This window comes from Catharus ustulatus, chromosome Z (assembly GCF_009819885.2).
Source record: "Catharus ustulatus isolate bCatUst1 chromosome Z, bCatUst1.pri.v2, whole genome shotgun sequence".
Classification (NCBI taxonomy): Eukaryota; Metazoa; Chordata; class Aves; order Passeriformes; family Turdidae; genus Catharus; species Catharus ustulatus.
In genome coordinates, this window is record NC_046262.2 from 25,107,757 (window position 1) to 25,126,769 (window position 19,013).

Genomic DNA, 19,013 nt, shown 5'->3' on the forward strand with positions numbered 1-19,013 from the left:
CGCTCTCTGGTCTGTGAGGTTGTGGCAGGAGAGCGGAACGCGGGAGGGAGGTGAGGTAGCGGGGGAAGGGAAAAGCAGGTTGTCTTCCGGTGGCTGTCCTGACTGGGGCAGGGCCCGCGCGGGCCCGGGCTAGGCCGTGTGGAAGGTCTGGGGGCCAGAAGCAGACGCGGAGCCGGCGTCGAAACGCTCTAGAGGTTCGTAACGCGGCGAAGAAGGTGGTGTCGCTTTGCAGAGGGCCACCGGGGATCGGTCCTTGGCGGGACTCGTCGCGGACAGCGTGAAGGCACCGCGCCCGTCCTGCTGCCCCGGTCAGCGAAGTGCCCCGGCGCCGTCAGGAGACGTGTGGCTCGCAAAATGAGGGAGTGGAGGTGAGCGTGTGCGCTGAGCTGCTTACTCTTCACTGTGAAACTACTACGAAGCATAAAGTCATGGCAGCTGGACAGTGATGTTTCCTCAAATAACCAGCACTCATCTAGGAATGCTTTTGACGCTGCTGCACTTGGGGTTTTTGTTGCAGTGGGTTTTGGCTACACTTAAAAGGACATAGCACTTAATATTTTCTATTGTTTCTGACCTAAATAGGTACTTCACCCTGCTATCCTTTCTTCTTCAAGACTAGAACAGCTATTTGCACTTTGCTCACCAGTAATCGATGCTCTGGAGCTTATCTGAAAGTGAGTGTAAACTCTGATTTTCATTATTCTGCTTTAATGTTTCCCTGAGAAATATATTATTTTCATAAGAAATATATTTAGTGTTTGTGGGCATGCATTTATGCCGTATTGTTAAGGCTAAATAACATTACTTTTACAGATTTGACACTGATTTAACTTGAAGAGCAGTAGCCTGAAAAATATTAACCTGATTTCCCATCAAAAAGAATGAAGTTTTGTGATTAAATTATGTCAAAGGCACATAGTTAGACTGTTTCCTGTCATAAATATTTTGTAAAACATTTGTTTACCTTGCCAGGGAACAGCTTTAGAGACGGGAGCCAGAATGTTGAGAATTATGGGGAAATTTTTAGTGAATGTGTTGAAGTCATCAAGTTTATGCAATAAGGTAAGCCTTCCCCAGTTTTGATACTTCCTCTGTGACCAAGGGAAACAACTGGATTATTCTGAGTAAACTTTTTTAATTGGGGTGTTGTTTTTTGTTTGGATTTTTTTGTCTTTAACAGTTAGCCTCTGGACAATGCATACTTTCATGTTCAAATGGGACTTAAGCATTGGAATTGAATTTGTAAATGTTTTGACTGCTTAACTCTTGTCATTGTAAAATTACTTATACAAATAATGAGATATATTTAAAAGCTTATGCTATTGAAAAATATTTTGATGCTGCCACAAATTTTTACAGAATGTCTCAAATATTATTGGGATAAAACCTCAGTGTGGGCATCAACTTCAAGCATCTGCTTTTAAATAGGTAGTGTTTTGACCTTATATAAATACCAGACAACCTGGCAACAATATCAGTTCCTGTAGATTTTTTTTGTTTGTTTTTCTACAGTGCCAAAAATGTAGCTACAAAGCAGCTAATTGTAACAATAAACATTCTATATTATTCTTTTTTCTTTCAAGTACGTGTGTTTCAGAAATACAAAAATGAGAGTCATGACTGTGCCACAGCAAAACTGCAGTCTGAGAAACTACAGTTCTCCACCAGGTATAAGTTTAGGTTGTTTTCTTTATACTAAGGATTAAAATAAAATTGAGTAAGAATAAAAAATACTTTATATTTCTGTATAGTTTGTATTTTATTGTATTCTTTTGGTCATTCTTTATAGAATTTAGTGCATGAAGCATAAATAGTACGTAAATGACTTAAGGACTGAAGAGTTTTGTGTTGCTGCTCTTTCCTCAATTCACAGTATAAAGCCTTTAGAAAACAGTAATAAGCCAAGGTACATTTTATGAAAAGTCAGGTCAATTGTGAAGTGCTGGAACCCCTTGTTAAGGGTCTGTAAGATGCTGCTTTAGTGTGTCTCTGATCAGACAGATGATCTGTAGGTGATGAAGGAATGTTAGCTTAAATACTGCTGAATTCTGTATGGCCTATCAAAGATGAACTAAAGTACTGTGAATGTTCCTGAAACAAAACTTCAAAAGCTTGAATGACTATATTTGAGTTAGTTTCATTTTAAAATTACCTTGACCCCTTGTTTTCCAGCTGAACTGTGTAAGAAAGAATATATCCTGCAATAAAGTAATATTTAAGATTTCCCAGTCCTATATTTTCTCAACACAGGTCAGCTTGCCTTTTATCCCTGAGAATTATGCTGTATAGCTTTAAGGCTTAAAGGAGAAATACCTTTTGAAATTTATTATCTAATCACCAGTTCAGATGAATGTCAGCATTACAGTTGACTTGAACTGAGGTATGCTTCTGCAGAATAAGATGGTGCTTTCGTGTGCTGGCTTTTTCCTGTTGTTTCCAAATTACAACTGTTTTTTCAAGTGTTTCTCTTTTTTTTGAAGTGGGGAGAGGTTTGTTTAAAATTAAGTACATGTCTAAAAATTTAAGGTTGTAGAGATTACGGATTGTCATGAATTGTGGCTCTGAATCTTTTTTATTAAATAAGGTTTTTAGAAGTTTTCTTAAATATATTTCTACATTGGGTTCTGTCTGAAAAGTTGTTTCATTTTGTTTGTTTCCAGGAGATGTTAAGTCTCTGCATTCTGTCATTAATCCTCATATATCCAGGTACATTAAGCTAGTTTATTGTTGAGATGTAACTTCAGTCAGAGCAGTTGATGTGATACGCAGGTTGTTGCCATGCCTGTCTAATGTGCACGTTGAACATAAAGTTAGTACTTGCTTATCTTTATCCTTTCAATATAGAGTGCTTGCTGGTGGCACAGTGGTCCTGTGTTGTCTCTTGCTTGCACCATCATAACCAAAAGCACCCTGTTAGGGAAGCTCCAAATCCATGGTGTTGCTGGGAGAAGGGGGAAGGATGTCTTGGCAACTAGACGGTTGCAGTGGGCAGGGCTGTACCATTTTAGATGAGGTCAAGGCGGTTAGGTGCCAAGCTGCCAAAGAAGTACCTTAGGGCTGAGGTTCCCTTGGAAGGCTGCTGAGGGTAGGGTGTCCTGTAGGGTGAGGTCAAGCCAACATTGCTGGTGAACATGGGGGCTGATCACAAACCTGCGCTGCACAGAGCAAGCAAAGCAGTTCTGGAAGCTACTGGTGAGGCACTTCAGGAAAGAACAGTAGACTGAACCAGATCAAGGTCAGCTTCATGGGTGTTCTATATTTGGGACATAAAGGGTATATATGCAGTAGGTTGTTTAGGGCAGCAGGTGTCAGGGATTGGGATGGTCAAGAGAGGGGAGGGGCTGCTTCTGTTTGTTGGGAGGGCAGATGGCTCCCATCGTGACCCCAAAAAGAAGCTTGGAAACCTGCTGCAACGCTGTTCAGTACTACTGCTTGAAAGAAAATCCATCATATCAATACTGACATTCTTCAGTGCTAGAATGTACACCATATCAGATATGCAGCAGAGGAGCTATGCTATTAATCTGCTGTGCTATTCTCAGGGAATATTAACTATTTATACAAATAAGAATTATCACAGGATTAAAAAATTACTGCTCTAACCACAATGTTTTCACTTCATGCAGAATCCGTAACATTGGCATTATGGCCCACATTGATGCAGGCAAAACTACAACAACAGAGAGAATGCTGTATTATTCTGGATATATAAGAACGCTTGGAGGTTAGAAATACTTTTTGTATTTCAGTAGGTTTAAGAAATTTAATAGAGTACAATTACATGCAGTACAGTTGCTGGTAGAATACCTCAGATAGGAGGCAGTTGTTCCAAAGTTGTGCTGCAGTTTAATTGAATTTTAATGCAGGTTCCTTTGTATACTAAGGCAGTTTTGCTTTCAGATATCATAGGCTGATATTTTTCTTTTACTTTCAGCATGCTATGTTTTGTTTAACATTTAATAAGAGAATCTCCATATTTGCTGGTTGTTCATTGGGCATTCTGGTAGAACAGTTTTTTGAGTTCTCTTTTGACCTGTGAAGAAACCAGAGGAACAAAAAGTATCCATTTCTTTTGAAAGCAGTGGCACAGGAAGAATTCCTCACTACACCAAGTTTAATAGAATTCTTCAAGATTGAAATGGTTGCAGCAGCCTCTGTTTGTCTTTCTTTATGACCTTTTAAATTTTATGCCCTGTTCTCTACTTGTATATAACTGGTAGAAGATGTTAGGCTTGTGCAGCAGTTTGACTTGGGTTCCTGCTAATTTAGAAATGTGAACTACTTCTCCTGTTACTAAAAAGTAAGCAAAACTCAACCTCTTACTTGTTGGTTTGTTTGCTTGTACTTTACTTTTGATTTAATTACCTTTTGATTATCTAATTCCAAAATGTCAGTCATATTCCACAGAGTGAGTGGAGCCAGGTTTTTTAAAGCTGTAGTTTGTTCATCATTCTGGACTTTGTTTAGTTTTTAAGATGCTTCTGGTGTTGCTATGATTAAGAACCCAAAAAGGTTGTTGAAATTGCTTGTCTTTGACTTGCAGGGCATTTATTCCTAGGAAAAGGAGCCTGGATAAATTACTGGCATTATAATATTTTTAAAATTGCTAATTTTCATAGCTTATGCATATATATATATGTAAAAGGGACTATTTCCAACTTTCTCTTCACATCTGTATTCAAAGACAATGTCAGATTTTGAATTGATTACCTACCCAATCTTATCTCCTGTTTGCAGATGTTGATGATGGAGACACAGTTACAGATTTTATGGCACAAGAGCGGGAACGTGGTATTACCATTCAGTCTGCTGCTGTTACATTTGACTGGAAGGACTACAGAATCAATCTGATTGACACCCCAGGTACTGCTCTATAGTTGTACTCAGAGTAGTAAGGGAGAGAGGGTGTGGTGGATTGTCACAGAGTGTCTTTGTCTTCAATATGGTGCAAAATTTAATTGGTTTAATTGCATCAATAAAAATGCCTGTACTAAGCTCTGTTCAATTATTGTTAGCTGATTCCAAATCTAGCTTATATAGAATGATTTCAGGTGTTTCCACATTAAATTGTTCTCAGTTCTAGGATTGCATTATAATAATCTTGTTTATTTCATGGGTGTATTTCCCTGCAAGTAAAGAAAAAAGTTGTTTTGGTGTTACTTGAAAGAAAAAAAATTGTTTAAATGTGTAATGACCTGTTGATGTTGCCTGTTTGAATTATGATGGTATAAAAGGAAGATTGTCTTTTAGGCCATGTGGACTTCACAGTGGAAGTTGAGCGTTGTTTGAGAGTTCTGGATGGAGCAGTAGCAGTATTTGATGCTTCAGCTGGTGTTGAGGTAAAATAAAATGTTATGTATTTTTTTGGGTCTGTGCGCACTCTTGTCATGGGAAAGGGGAGATTTTCTCCAACTGTTTGTGTTTGATTAATCTGTCAGTTCCCCAGGAAAGATGAGACCCTTGTGCCCAGTTTAGTCTCTCTGTGTCCCGTTATGGGGACCCAGGGACCCTTTACTGAGCAGTCCACTGGATCAGTGTGGTTCAACTGCCTTGTGCAGGGTCATAAGCAAACAGAAACACACCCTTCTGAGGGGTCCTTAACTGGTCTGTTGGTGCCTCAGGAAAGATTCAGGGACACATGCCAACAGCATAAGAGAGACCCTGTGCCTCCACAGCACAGTGTGTTACCTGCTGCCAGCAGCTGTTAGCACCCTTACAGGACTCATACTTAACAGTTTATGGAATAGTACTCCTCATTAATGTAATTGAAAACTGTGACAGTAAAGGTTTGAAGACTTCTAGTGATAGGATCTGGCTGCAGAAATGTTTTCAAAGCAATATGCTAACCAGCTCCAATCCTTAACCAAAGCTAGCTTGATATAGTCATTCAGCATGGATAGAGTACAGTTCTTACCCAATAGATGTCGCTGTGGGAATGAAAAACAAGTTCAGCCTGTTGACTGATACCAGAAGTTCCCAGAAGTCTCTAACTTCTCCCCATTTTAAATTTACTTTTATACTATTTTTGTATTTAGGTGGAGCTTGAGTGACTGTTGTCATGCATCATGTTCAGTGGGGGGTGGTGGACAGGTGTCTGCTGAGAAAGGCAGGAGCCTCTCTTTGAAAATGGAGAATGTAAATCCCCTCCCTCCAAATTATTATAATTTTGAAATCAAATGGCTCTCAGGCAAAGATGTGAGAATTAGGAGTAACAGTTCTTTACTAGGGAAATTAAAATAGAAATACAATACTACAAAGAAACAAACTCCAAACCCTGACAAAGTCAGAGCACAACCTGACACCCCATCAGGCAGGGTGTTGGTAGCAGTCACATTAAATGGTGGCTGTAGTCCTTTTGTAGTGACAGATGTGATTCAGTTGAAGCAGTGCTCGTGTAGAAGGTGCAGTTTCCCTCTGGAGGTCCAGTGGTGATGTGGAGAAATCCAGTTTTCCTCTGGAGTCCAGTGGAGAAAGGGACTCCCTTAGGGTCCCAAAACCTCTGTAGTTATCTTGGTAAGAAATGTTGGGCTCTTCCCCCTGGCTGGTGCAACTTCCAATGGGATGCAGTAATTTTATCAGTCACACAGTGGAACTCAATGGGCCATTAGCAGAAGATGCCTCCCTGGAGGAAGGATGGGTTGTGAAAAGATAAAGAACAATGCCCCGCCTGGTTTCAATGGATGGCCCATTAACAGAACATCTCCCATGGCAATAAGCATCACTGCCCCCCCTCAACAGATGGTGACAGAATAGACCTTTTATCACACCCTGTATAATAACCCAAGACATATAGGTGGGTAATATCAGTGTTACATCTGAAGGCACCTTCAAGGTAGAGGTATATGTCTGTGATCTTGCCATGGTTCCTGGTTCAACAGCAAGAAATCTTATTTCAACAGAGCCTGGACATGGTGTCTCCGCTCTGCTCCAGCCTCCATTTAGTCCCCTCAGCATGTATTGTGTGTGGGAAATCAGGCTTACTGACATCTTATTTGGGGAGTAGCAACTGCTTTTCACCCTGTACTTTCCACATTTACAAATTCTGTTAGGGGGTTGAATGTATCTTCCCGGTTTTCTCTGATTTTACCTCCAGTCACTCTCAGTTATTTTCCCACAGCATTTAATGACTTAATAAATCAGGCTCAAATAATGTACAGAGATTTTTCTCTGTGTTATCTCTCTCAATGCTTTTATCAAAATTCAGCTTCAGGAAGCTGAGCGTTTTATTTTAAATCCTGTAGTGCACAGGAATTTTCATGGTAATAAGCAGCAAATAAGTGTGATTACCATTATAAATTTGGGATGTTTTTGTAGTTTTGTTGCTGTCTTTTACAAATGTTGATTGAAGTGAATGCTTCTGACTAGCTCCACAAATGGTATGAAATAAATATCCGTCAATTTCTTATTTTCAGGTTTCGTGGAGAAAATAGGTAATTTTCAGGCAGGTTTTTTCCCTACCCAGTGGCCTTTTTAACAAAGTGCAAAAAAGGTGGAGGCAAGCTAGAACTGGACTTTTTATAGCATGTAATGTTTCAGTAGTTCAATTCTATAGAAAAGTTACATGTGGAATTCCTCTTGCAAGGGATATACCTTTTTCCTGGATGAGGGATGAGAGAACTCTTAATTGCTGTAAGTCACATTATTTGACTTACTACTGGAAAACGTTTAGGTGCCATTAAATATGAACCTGAACTGAGTAATAACCTCCACTCTCAACAACAAAACAATTAGATCTGCTTGTTTTTTTCTGAAATTCTGTGGCAAATTCTTGCATTATTCCATGTAGTGGTAGGAGGCTATTACTGAATCTGAACTGATTTTTCTATATACCTGCTTTAATTTTCAAATAAAAATACATATGATAAATGACTCAGCAGTACACAAATTACTATTAAAATGACAGTTGTTTTTAGTGTTGTATGTGTAGCCACAGAAATGCTTGCCTATGTGTACCTAAGTACAGTGATTTCGTGATTATAAGCCGCACTTTTGTTCGCAGCAAGCTTTTACAAAGTTGCCAATTAGTAACAGAATCAGGGGATGGCAGGGTTTTACTGGGCAGGTGCTGACCTTGGAAACATTATTTCCAAGCGAAAAAAGGTACAGACAATAGCTGCGGCAGTGTACCCTGCAAGTTTTATTTACAAGTGGAAAAAAGATATGAACAATAGTGTGGTCATTTTACAAGCATTTCCCACGAATCCTCATTACCTTTAAACAGCCACTCAGCTGAGCAACCACACAGGTGGGCGGGGAGCCGGGCAGCCGCGTGGGCGGACGGGGGAGCCGGGCAGGCGGGTGGGCAAGGAGCTGTGTGGGGAGCCGGGCAACCGCGCAGCCGCACAAGACTGAAAACACCGAAAAAATACAGAGAAATATCATGGGCTCGGATCGGCGGTGCCGTCCTGCCACCGGGGCTGTGCGGGCTCCAGCTCAGCTCGGGGGTGCTGCTGGCTCTCCCTTCCGGGTTGGAAAATTTCTGAACATCATTCAAATATGAGCTGCTCTGGAGTACAAGCCGCACTTCTGGGTACGGACCAGAACTTTAGTCAAAATGGTGTGGCTTATAATCGTGAATTTACTGTAATTTGGCAATAAAGCATAAAGTCACTGCATTACAGAGTTTCCCCCACATATGCCCCCCATAATGCTTAGTTTCTCTTCACATTCCCTTGCCACTATACCTGCATGCCTTTAGTGGAGGAAAGGGAATGACAACAGCTGAGAGACAAGATAAGACAAAGCTGCTTGTGTATGGGCGCTAGATGCTAGATAGAGTATTTTCACAATACACAGAAGAGTTCCCTTCTCTACTTGGAACTCAGACCTTCAGTGACCTTCAGCTGGGGAGCATATAGTTCAGCTGTTGACACTAATGTTTCCATTTCGTCTTTTGCTTTAGGCACAGACTCTGACAGTCTGGAGACAAGCAGACAAGCACCAGATACCACGAATTTGCTTTTTAAACAAGATGGACAAAAACAGGGCAAGGTACTTAGGCAGTTATTTTAATAATTGCTGAAAAGCTTCTTAGAGAATGTCTAGCATTTTCCTGTTAAGCATAGAGCAACCAATTATGTTAATACTATATACTTCTTTGCTTATGCAAATGCACATTTCCTTGTAATTCCAGGAGTAATTTTTGCAGTAAATAGCAAATGGTGAGCCTATGTTACTAATATATGTAATACCAAGTTTTGTTTAATTTAGTATTTGTTCTTTTTCTGCAGTTTTACATATGCTGTTGAAAGCATCAAACAAAAGTTGAAGACAAAACCTTTACTATTACAGGTAAGCTTAGAAATTAAATGCTTGTTTCCTTTCTTTTGAATGGACCTCCTTTCTTAATTTTTTGCAGCTGTCTGAAATCTCTGTTCTATTTGCAGTTGCCCATTGGGGAAGCCAAGACTTTCAGAGGACTGGTTGATGTTGTGACTAAGGAGCAAATAATTTGGAAACCTACTTCTGATTTGGATGATGGCAAAAATTTTGAGCGAAAGCTGCTGCTGGAGGCTGATGATCCAAACCTATTCCAAGAAGTCCAGGATGCAAGAAATACCTTAATAGAACAAGTAAAGTTCTAAAGTAAATACATAATATATTTAAAACCATTACTTAGAGCAGTAGGAAAAACAGGCTGAAAGGGACTTCTGGAAGTATTTGCTTAAGTGACCTGCCTAAAGCAGGGCTGACTTGAGCATTAGGTCTACTTGTTCAGGCTTGTTGAGTTTTCAAGTCAAAGGATGATGGTTCTCCGTAAGCAGCCTGTCCCAGTGCTTGATCATAATTTCTTTATGTCCAGTGGGAATTTACCGTGTTGCAAGCTGAAACAACCATGCTGGTGCTTTCCTTGTGTACCTCTGAGGAGAATCTAATTCTGTTTTCCCCAAAGCAGGCCCACTACCACTATTTCAAATATTTGCATCAGTATTTGCATCCTGATTTAGCCTCTCCAAACTAGAAAAACCCATCTCTCTGGACTTCCAGCTGCTTTCCAGCCCCATTTAGTGGTTTTCCAATGGAGACAAAAATGCCACAATTTTTCAGTCCCTTTGGTGCTGGGGAAGCTAAAAGTGGATAGTGTCTACTGTCTTAGATGCCAAAATAGATTTGGTACATTAACACAAAACCTGACAAATGTGACTTGAACCCTGCAGGGTATCCATGCTCTTTTGAAGTGACAGCTGGAAGCTGAATCAGATGTTGCAGCCTGGTCAAAGTGGCACTAAAAAGTGTGTTGGAAGCAGCTCAATCCAATCATAAATCGCTCCTCTTTGTTGGAAGGGCTGCCTTCCACACAAGTTTGAATAACGTGCAAGTTCATAAACAGATGATGCTAGTTTTCCATTTCCTTTGAAATTTGAGAAATCTGTTTTATATTGCTCTGAGTTCAGTAGAGCATATACACAATCTGGTTTTCAAACATAGTAGGTTTTAAATGGCAGTGTTAATATGCAGCCTTTTATCTCAAGAAGTATATTGTCAGATATAAAGGTTTGTAAGAACAGTGTTGGTTTTTTTCCCCTTTGTTTTCTGGCCCTTCCTGAAAGAGGAAGGGGTGGACCAGTAGTGTGATAATTGAGATAACCTTGTTTCTGTAAAATATTTTTTAAAATGCTTTCTATGTTGCTAATATTCCTTATCAGAAACCCTGTAAAATGTAGCATTTTGAATGCTGGCCCTTTTTCACGCTTTACTTTCACTTAATTAAATGAGCTATTTCCTTTATCTCTCATGTTTGAACTATTAACTTGATAAGATTGCTAATTGCTTATCAGGGGTTTATTTCAGAATTTGGCCAATTGGTAATGTAGCCAGTAGGAGGGGGCAAAGTGCTTTCCTGTGCTTGGGTGTCCTGAGTCTGTGGCAGTGCAGGGATGTAGGCAAGATGTTTCAGGAGTTAAGTTGCACGTCAAGTTAACCGGTACAATTTGAAAACAGAGATATGCTTTTGGACCTACAAACCCATGACATGAAGGCCAAAATGCCCTGATGCTTGTCTGGTTTTTCCAGCTCAGTATCTGTTAGCTTGCGCATGCTGCTTACTTCAGACTTCGCCGTGTTTGCAGGGTTGAAGTACATGAGTTAACTGTTAATGGCTGTCGCTGTACAGCTGGAGGTTTTTTTCCATTTCAGGGAGAATTACAAGCATTCTGTCTCCCACTGATGTTTTACTTGACAGCAGCCTTTCAAGTGTTTATTTTTTTCCCTATCCTTTCTTGAAGCCCTCATTTCCATCATTTTATATTATTTCAATATATAATCGCTGATGTCTTTAAAAGCTTTGTTCCTGCTCTGTGAAGTTTTATATCCTAAGTAAGTAAGAGATGTAACTTTTCTGTGAAACTGCTGTACACCAAATAATAAAGAACTGTTCTGTTGAAGGTTGCAGATCTGGATGATGAATTTGCTGAACTGGTTCTAGGAGAAAATAGTGAAAATTTTGACTTAATACCAGCTGACAAGGTATTTTTTACATTTACAAGTGTTTACTAGCTCTTATTGCAAAGGTTTGGGTTATTCTTCCTTTGATACATGCCAATTATGATTTTGCATACAGTAAATTCACGAATACAAGCCGCACTGAGTATAAGCCGCATGGCCAGGTGTTGGCAAACATTTTGTTTTTTGTCCATAAATAAGCCGCACCCGAGTATAAGCTGCTCTGTGTTCGCAGCGAGGACCCGTGTGCAACAAAGTTGCCAATTAGTAACAGAACCATGGCAGGGCGGGCTTTACTGGCTGGGCTTGGGCTGTGAGGACTCGGGGCTGCCGACAGGGCTGGGTGGCCCAGCTCGGCGCTGCCGCACGGTGGCAGGAGGGGCACAGAGCCCGCCAGCACCTGCGGCAGCGATGGGAGCCGGGGATGTAGCCTGCCTGCTCCTGCGGCGGCGGCACGCGGGGACGGGAGCACCCCGAGCTGCGGGGCCAAGCAGGAGAGAGCCCCTGCTTCCCCCGATCTGCAGGGCTAAGCAGGAGAGAGCTGCCCCGCCTTTCCCCCGAGCTGCAGGGCTAAGCAGGAGAGAGCCCCTGCTTTCCCCGAGCCACAGGGCCAAGCAGGAGAGAGCCCTTGCTTCCCCCGAGCTGCAGGGCTAAGCAGGAGGGAGCTGCCCCACCTTCCCCACCCCCTGTGCTGACTGCACAGAGCAGCTCCACCCGCCACGCAACAAAGTAACCAGTTTGTAACAACCGCATAAATGCCTGGTTTTACTGGCAGGAGCTCGACTTTGCAGTTCGCACTGACTTGGTTTGCACTCCCAGGGTTGAAAATGTCGGAAAATTATTCACATATTGGCCGCACCTGAATATTAGCCGCATTCCCGGTATGGGAGCAAAATTTTCACGGCTTGTATTCGTGAAATTACTGTATTTTTCAATTAAAAGAAATCACACCATCTTATTGTAATAGTTTGACTTTAGAACAGAATGCATTCAGACTTAGTAGGAATTTTATAAAGACACACTATGATTCTTAGGAATGCCATGCATAATTTTAAAAGTTGGGTACATTTATTCAGGAAGACAGAGTTAGACTGCTACAAAAGAGTTTAAGGAAAGGTCAGTGGAACTTTCAGGTAGATCCAGTGCAGTTTGTGACAAAAGTAGCATCTCAGCTATTTTTAAATGGTTGGATCTTTAGACACTGCATGTTGAAAGCAGTGAGTTACAACATACTGAATTAAAAGGACTGTTGTAACAAGGCAGCAGATCTGTATGAAATGTTTAGAAATCTTGAAACCAGTGTCTTCTGTTTTAGCAGCTAAATGTTTGAGTTTATGGTTTGGAGCTTGTTAAAAGCAGTGAAAGGAGTTTGGATGAGTGATGTATTTACAAATATACTTTTTAGCTTTTTGGGGATTGGTTAGCAGTATCTGATAGTTGGAGTGCAACTTAAGGTAAATTGTACATCATGCATTAACAGAAAATAATTCCTTTTTTGCAGTTGCAGTGTGCTATCCGCAGAATCACACTAGCTCAGAAGGCTGTCCCTGTCCTTTGTGGCAGTGCACTGAAGAACAAAGGGGTGCAGCCATTACTGGATGCTATTACTCTGTACTTGCCTGCACCTAATGAGCGTTCATATGAATTTCTGTAAGTACAGGTAAAAAAGGAGATTCAGGAAAAATCAGTAGGAAAACACAAAAGGAGAAAGTGAAATATATTAACAAAACATTAGTACCTGAACCTGCTTTGATCTGTTCTATTGGAATTGACTAAATTTATCTCCAATTGACAAATTTGTACTTTGAAGTTCTTAAGTCTTTTTTTAATCTGAGGATGTTCTCACTGATTTAAGAATCCTGTTTAGTATTGTCTGAATCACATCTTGCATGTCCTATTGGAGCTGGAACTGTTTAGATTGTTATTTTTTGGTACACACTGAAAATCTGCCTCCATTACCATTGCAACAAGAAACATACCACCTCTTAAATGAATGAAAATTTAGGTAAATGTCAGTATGAGTAGATTAATCCCAGAAGTATGTTTTTTGTTGTGCTTTTTATTTGCAGACAGTGGTACAAGGATGACCTGTGTGCCCTGGCATTCAAAGTTCTTCATGATAAATGTCGTGGACCACTAGTTTTTGTTCGTGTTTACTCAGGTTCATTGAAACCTCAGTCGGCTGTATATAATATTAACAAAAGTTGCACGTGAGTAAGATAGAGGTGTGGTTCAATGTAGCATTGGAATGCCTGTTAAAGTCCTGAGTAACAGAGAATTTAATTTTCAGAGAGAGAATGAGCCGGCTGCTCCTGCCTTTTGCTGATCACCAAATTGAAATACCATCACTAATGCCTGGCAACATTGCCCTGACTGTTGGGTTAAAACAGGTAATGAAAAGTACTGATACTGTAAAGGAGCTTGTTGCACTATTGTGCTTTCTACTTCTGGGATACTCTATCTCAGATGTGTTCTTGATTATGGTGACGTATGTAAACTTGCTTTATTTGAAGTACGTTTAGATGTACTTCCTCCTAAAATTAAATACCACAGTGTACAAATATCAGTAATTGACCTGGAAGCTGCAGTGCTGATTGGAAAGGACTGAAAGCTGAAGGTGTATTTTGTTAGGGTTTGAGCTTTTATTAGTACTGTAACTCTAAAAATACAGTGTAATGTCACAGAGACCTCCTGTGGGGAAGGGGAATGAGAATGATGTTCCAAATCAGTTACCCAAAAGCAACAGTTTCAAGTTTAAATAAATGTGTTTTATGCTTGCTTCTATTAGTTTAATAATTTCTTACTGCCTGCATGACTCTCATTTGCACAGAGTTTCTAAAATGTAACCAGTTTTGGCATACATTTTGAGTTTGGGGGTTTGGGGTTTTGTTTTGTTTTACATCACTTCGGTGTTGATCTGTAGAGTGCCACTGGAGATACCATAGTGTCATCCAAGGCTTCAGCCATCGCTGCAGCACGCCGAGCTGGAAGGGATGCTGGGGAAAAGAAGAGGTCTATGAGTGGCGTAGACAGTCTTCTGCTGGCTGGTGTTGAGATCCCTGAACCTGTCTTCTTCTGCACCATTGAACCACCTTCAGTGGCCAGACAACAAGGTACAATGCAGTCACCTAGTTGGATGAGTGAGTTGCACAAACTTAATGGTCAGTGATCTACCATGATGCTTTCTGGTGTTTTTTATACTGATGATATACTTCAGATCATGACTGCCCATCTCCTTTGCTATTACTGGGTCAAGCAGTAGTGGTTTTTGTGTCTAGAAAAGTAGTAGTTCTTCATTTAGAAATAGAGGGATGGAGGTACTCATTCTGAGTTTTGCTGCTGTTACTGTGGTGGGCTGTACATAGTGTCCCAAGTACAAATAACCTTGAAATGTTTGGGGTTTTTTTCAGCTGGCACTTGCAGTTTATAATATACCAGGAGTTTCGTGTCTAGTTGGGGTACATCCTTGCATCCTTACAATCCTGTAATCTTACTGTCTTTCCCAACAATACCTGTATCAGACAGCTTGGTAATTCTGGAAATTAAATTTGGAAATTTTTTTGGAAATGCCCTTTAAATTCTGTGTCTTTGTTCTAACAAAGCTTTGCTTGTTTGGGGGTGAAGAGGAGGGATAAGTACCAGTGTACTGTGACAGAATGGAGTAAGGTAGAAAACAGACTTGGAGCAATATATCTGCAGGCTGAGCCATGGGGTTATAAGGTGTTACTGATTTTGCGGTGTCTGGATGTTTTAGTTTGCTTTTGTTTACTTTTGTTGGTTTTTACCCCCAAAGACTGTGAGATATGATGAATGCAGTTTCAACTCTTGGTTCATCATTCTGCTCCTTTTCTCAGCAGTTAAGATAATGAGGAAATCAGAAAAAAACCCAAAACCCTGTAAAAAACGTAAATACAGTAATTTCATAATTATAAGCCGCACCATTTTGACTAAAATTTTGCTCCCAACCCGGAAATACAGCTTACACTCAGGAGTGGCTAATATATGAAAAAAGTTCTGAAATTTCCCTACCCGGAAGTGCAAGCCAGGGTGCTGAGCTGAGCACCTGCCGGTAAAACCCGGGATTGTGCGATTGTTACAAATTGGTTACTCTGTTGCACAGCAGGTGGAGGCGGTCTCTGTGCTGGCAGCGAGGGGTGGGGAGGCAGGGACTCCCTCCTGCTGGCCCTGTGGCCTGGGGGAGAGGCGGGGAAGGCTCTGTGCCCGCCTCCCACCGGCAGCGTGGGAGCAGGAGCGGGCAGGGGGACTCTGTGCCTGCCTCCCACCACGCCGCGGGAGTGGACGGGGTCTGTCTCTGCCTGCCACCATTGCCTCAGGAGCAGGTGGGCTCTGTCCCCACCTGCCGCCACGGGGCAGCACTGGGCCAGGGCGAGTGAGCCCAGCGGCAGAGGCGGCTGGCCCCGAGCGGCAGGTGGGGACATGGCCACATGGCCCCATCGGCAGCCCCAAGCAGGCCGAGCCCGCCCAGCCCGAGCCGAGCCAGTAAACCCCAAGATCCCGCGATTCTGTTATTAATTAGCAACTTTGTTGCACGCGGGTCCTTGCTATGAACAACAGTGCGGCTTACAATCCCGTGTGGTTTATATATGGACAAAGACTTAAAGGTTGCCGACACCCGGAGCTGCGGCTTATAAGCAGATGCTGCTTGTAATCGTGAAATTACTGTACATTTTCATTTGGACCATTTCATGTCAAACTCATCTTGAAATACATAAGTAAATCATGTAACTGTTGGTATTTTTCTTATCAGTTATTTACTGACTTCATGAATAATTTGCAGGTTCCAGTCTGTACTCAGAGAAGCCCGAAGTATCACTCTGATAATAGTACAGTAATATCACGACCATAAGGCGCACCGGACTATAAGGTGCACCTCCGGGAGTCGGCAAATTTTGCAACTTTGTACATTATATAAGGCACACTGGACTATAAGGCGCACTTTCTTTTGCAGTGAGGATCCACCTCTGGCACCCCCCGCGCGGTTGCTGGCTGAGGCCCCGCCTCCACCCCGTTGCCGCGGCCCCGCAGGTACCTGGGCTCACCTGCACCTGCCAGCCACAGCGCCGCGGGGCCACTCCCCCCTCACAACCTGGCACAGCCCTGCTGCCGCTCCCCCCATCACAGCCTGGTGCTGCTGCGGGGCCACTCCCCTCTCACAGCCTGGCACAGTCCCTCTGCTGATCCCCCCTCACAGCCCGGTGCAGCCAAGGGGCCACTTTCCCCTCACAGCCCAGCGCAGCTGTGGGACCGCTCCCCCTCGTGGCTTGCACTTCCGGGTTGGCAAATTTCCGAACTTTGTCCTTATATAAAGCGCACCGAACTATAACGCACACTTCTGGATTCGGGCCAAAATTTTAGTCAAAAGGGTGCACCTTATAGTCGTGAAATTACTGTACATATAATAATTAAATTCAAGCACTCTGTAGCACAGTTAATTTGCAGGATAAAATCTAAGTTGCTGGTTACTTTTAATTTGACCTGGCTTTGCCAAAATCTATGCTCCTCTAGGACCCTTTTGATTGATTTGAGGAAAGTGCTACTTCGGCACTTACTCTGATGTTCAAATTATTGCTTCACTTCAGATACAATATTTGATATTTCTATACAGACTTAGATTATGCATTGAGCTGCCTTCAGCGTGAAGATCCAAGTTTAAAAGTGAAACCAGATCCTGACACAGGACAAGTAAGACAAATTGCTCACCTTACAGCATTATTTTAGAACATCAAGACCACACTTTAGTTAGTTCATTTGCACATTGAGATTTTCTTTAATGAAAAGGACTATCTGAATGTTCCTATGATACATATACAAGGTTCCTTGGGCACTTGTGCTTTACAGAGCAGAGGAAGTCAACTCATGCTCTGCATGTTTTTGACAATTCGGCATTTAAAAGAATTTGAATTACATAGTCTTTGAGATTAGGTAAGATTATCTTTTATGGCAAGCACAGTACTGGTAACAACTCTCTCACTTAAATGATGTTTATGTCAGATGACTTAAAGCCATATGTTTCTCTAGGGTCCTTAGAATTGGAAGTATTGTGACTGTTAGAAGCATTTGTAAGAGACAATTTGAAGCATACAAGTTTTTGCTTAAAGAATTTGTATTAAAACCTGAGTTTTGTATGTTTTTCCACTTCTCTCTTAATTATCTTCTCACCAGACTATCCTCTGTGGCATGGGAGAACTACACATAGAAATCATTCATGACCGAATCAAACGTGAATATGGAATTGAGACTTATTTGGGACCTCTTCAAATAGCATACCGAGAAACCATCCTAAATGCTGCCCAAGCTAAAGGTAAAATGAGTGAATGGAAGGAACATCTTGTTTCTGGTTTTGTAGCTTGTTTTACTTTGAACAATATATAAGTAATTTTCAGATGAATTTTATGTATTATTTTTTTCCTCCCCCTGCAGATATATTGGACAAAACAGTAGGTGATAAACGACACTGTGTAACTGCAGAGGTAGAGGTGAAGCCCAGGTCAGGAGAAGGAGCAACAACAAAACCCATCATCAGCTATGCTGAGAATGTCAGTGAAGCACTGCCCAAAGAACTCCAAGGAGCTATAGAAAACGGAATCACAAATTCATGTATTCAAGGTAAAGGAAATGCCATGTTAACTATACTGGTCTAATGTTTTTGTAAGAAGCAATTTTCTAGAAGGAAAAACTGCTTGGTCGCTGGAAAACTAAAAGATAGTACATATACATATGACTAAGATATATGTAAGGTAAAAAGGAAAATTACAAAATGTCTTCAACTACAAAAATTGCCAAACACCTTTTTCTGTATGGCAGGAATGGAAGTCAGCATCCCTTTGGTTTGCTTTTAAGGATGATGTCTTCTCAGTCACTCAGCAGTGAGCTTGGAATTATTTTGGTTTATTTTTTATATATATATATCTTATATATATATATACGTATTTTTTTATATCTCTGATATAAGAGATAAGACATTTACTTGATGACATCATGTAAAGCATAACAATATAACAGAAGAGGTTTCCATAGGCCAGCATGTATTACACTCTATTACTGTTACTAAGGCATTTTTTTGATTTTCAAGTATGCTAAATCCATGAGTTTTCAGTAAAAAGCTTTACCTAATTTCAAAGCTTGTGTTTTCTAAAGGACTAAAAGTGTCCTTGACTTTTGATTAAAAATAGGAAGTAACTTGTGGGCAAAAACCTGCCTTACAGTAAAATCAATAGGTAGTGGATTAACAAAGGAGAATTTATCTTTAAGAACCAGCATGAAGTGATTTTTCAGGGTTGTTTTGTGGAATTCAAAAACATCTCCCATCTTTGGCTGTGGACTCTCTTAACCATGCGCTTTCTTTATGTTTCTTGAAGAAACTTCAGAATTGTGCTGTCTCCAGCCTAAAATTGATGCCATTAAGTACTTAAAAAAATAAAAGTACCTGGCCATGTTCTCTGTTAAAAAGAAGTGCGTTTTTTTTCTCAGATCGTTTAGGCCTCACATCTAGTCTAATAGAGTTTGGTCTGGTTGAGAGTCCTGGCTTGGAGGGAGGTAATCTGCCTAGG

At 41.2% G+C, this 19,013-nt stretch overlaps 2 protein-coding genes across 3 annotated transcripts in view; one reads left to right on the top strand and one right to left on the bottom strand.

The window, feature by feature from the left end:
• Positions 1-19,013, top strand: part of GFM2 (GTP dependent ribosome recycling factor mitochondrial 2) — a 21,414-nt gene continuing 2,401 nt past the window's right edge. The window contains exons 1-19 of one of the 2 annotated variants that reach the window (XM_033086224.2): positions 1-368; positions 583-674; positions 973-1,062; positions 1,584-1,668; positions 2,661-2,706; positions 3,627-3,724; positions 4,738-4,863; positions 5,251-5,339; positions 8,903-8,991; positions 9,231-9,291; positions 9,387-9,572; positions 11,386-11,466; positions 12,944-13,092; positions 13,512-13,652; positions 13,733-13,832; positions 14,366-14,555; positions 17,069-17,145; positions 17,626-17,764; positions 17,884-18,069. In XM_033086224.2, coding sequence (XP_032942115.1) covers positions 1,000-1,062; positions 1,584-1,668; positions 2,661-2,706; positions 3,627-3,724; positions 4,738-4,863; positions 5,251-5,339; positions 8,903-8,991; positions 9,231-9,291; positions 9,387-9,572; positions 11,386-11,466; positions 12,944-13,092; positions 13,512-13,652; positions 13,733-13,832; positions 14,366-14,555; positions 17,069-17,145; positions 17,626-17,764; positions 17,884-18,069 — 1,906 coding nt within the window. In that variant the 5' untranslated portion in view covers positions 1-368; positions 583-674; positions 973-999. Of the gene's footprint in view, positions 369-582; positions 675-972; positions 1,063-1,583; positions 1,669-2,660; positions 2,707-3,626; positions 3,725-4,737; positions 4,864-5,250; positions 5,340-8,902; positions 8,992-9,230; positions 9,292-9,386; positions 9,573-11,385; positions 11,467-12,943; positions 13,093-13,511; positions 13,653-13,732; positions 13,833-14,365; positions 14,556-17,068; positions 17,146-17,625; positions 17,765-17,883; positions 18,070-19,013 lie in introns of those variants that run through there. The other variant, XM_033086226.2, reaches the window with a different exon arrangement.
• The window catches only part of HEXB (hexosaminidase subunit beta), a 26,518-nt gene continuing 21,475 nt past the window's right edge, over positions 13,971-19,013 (bottom strand). Inside the window, exon 15 of the mRNA XM_033086228.2 lies at positions 13,971-14,438. The gene's annotated coding sequence lies outside the window, so the exon portion shown is untranslated. The remainder of the gene's footprint in view (positions 14,439-19,013) is intronic.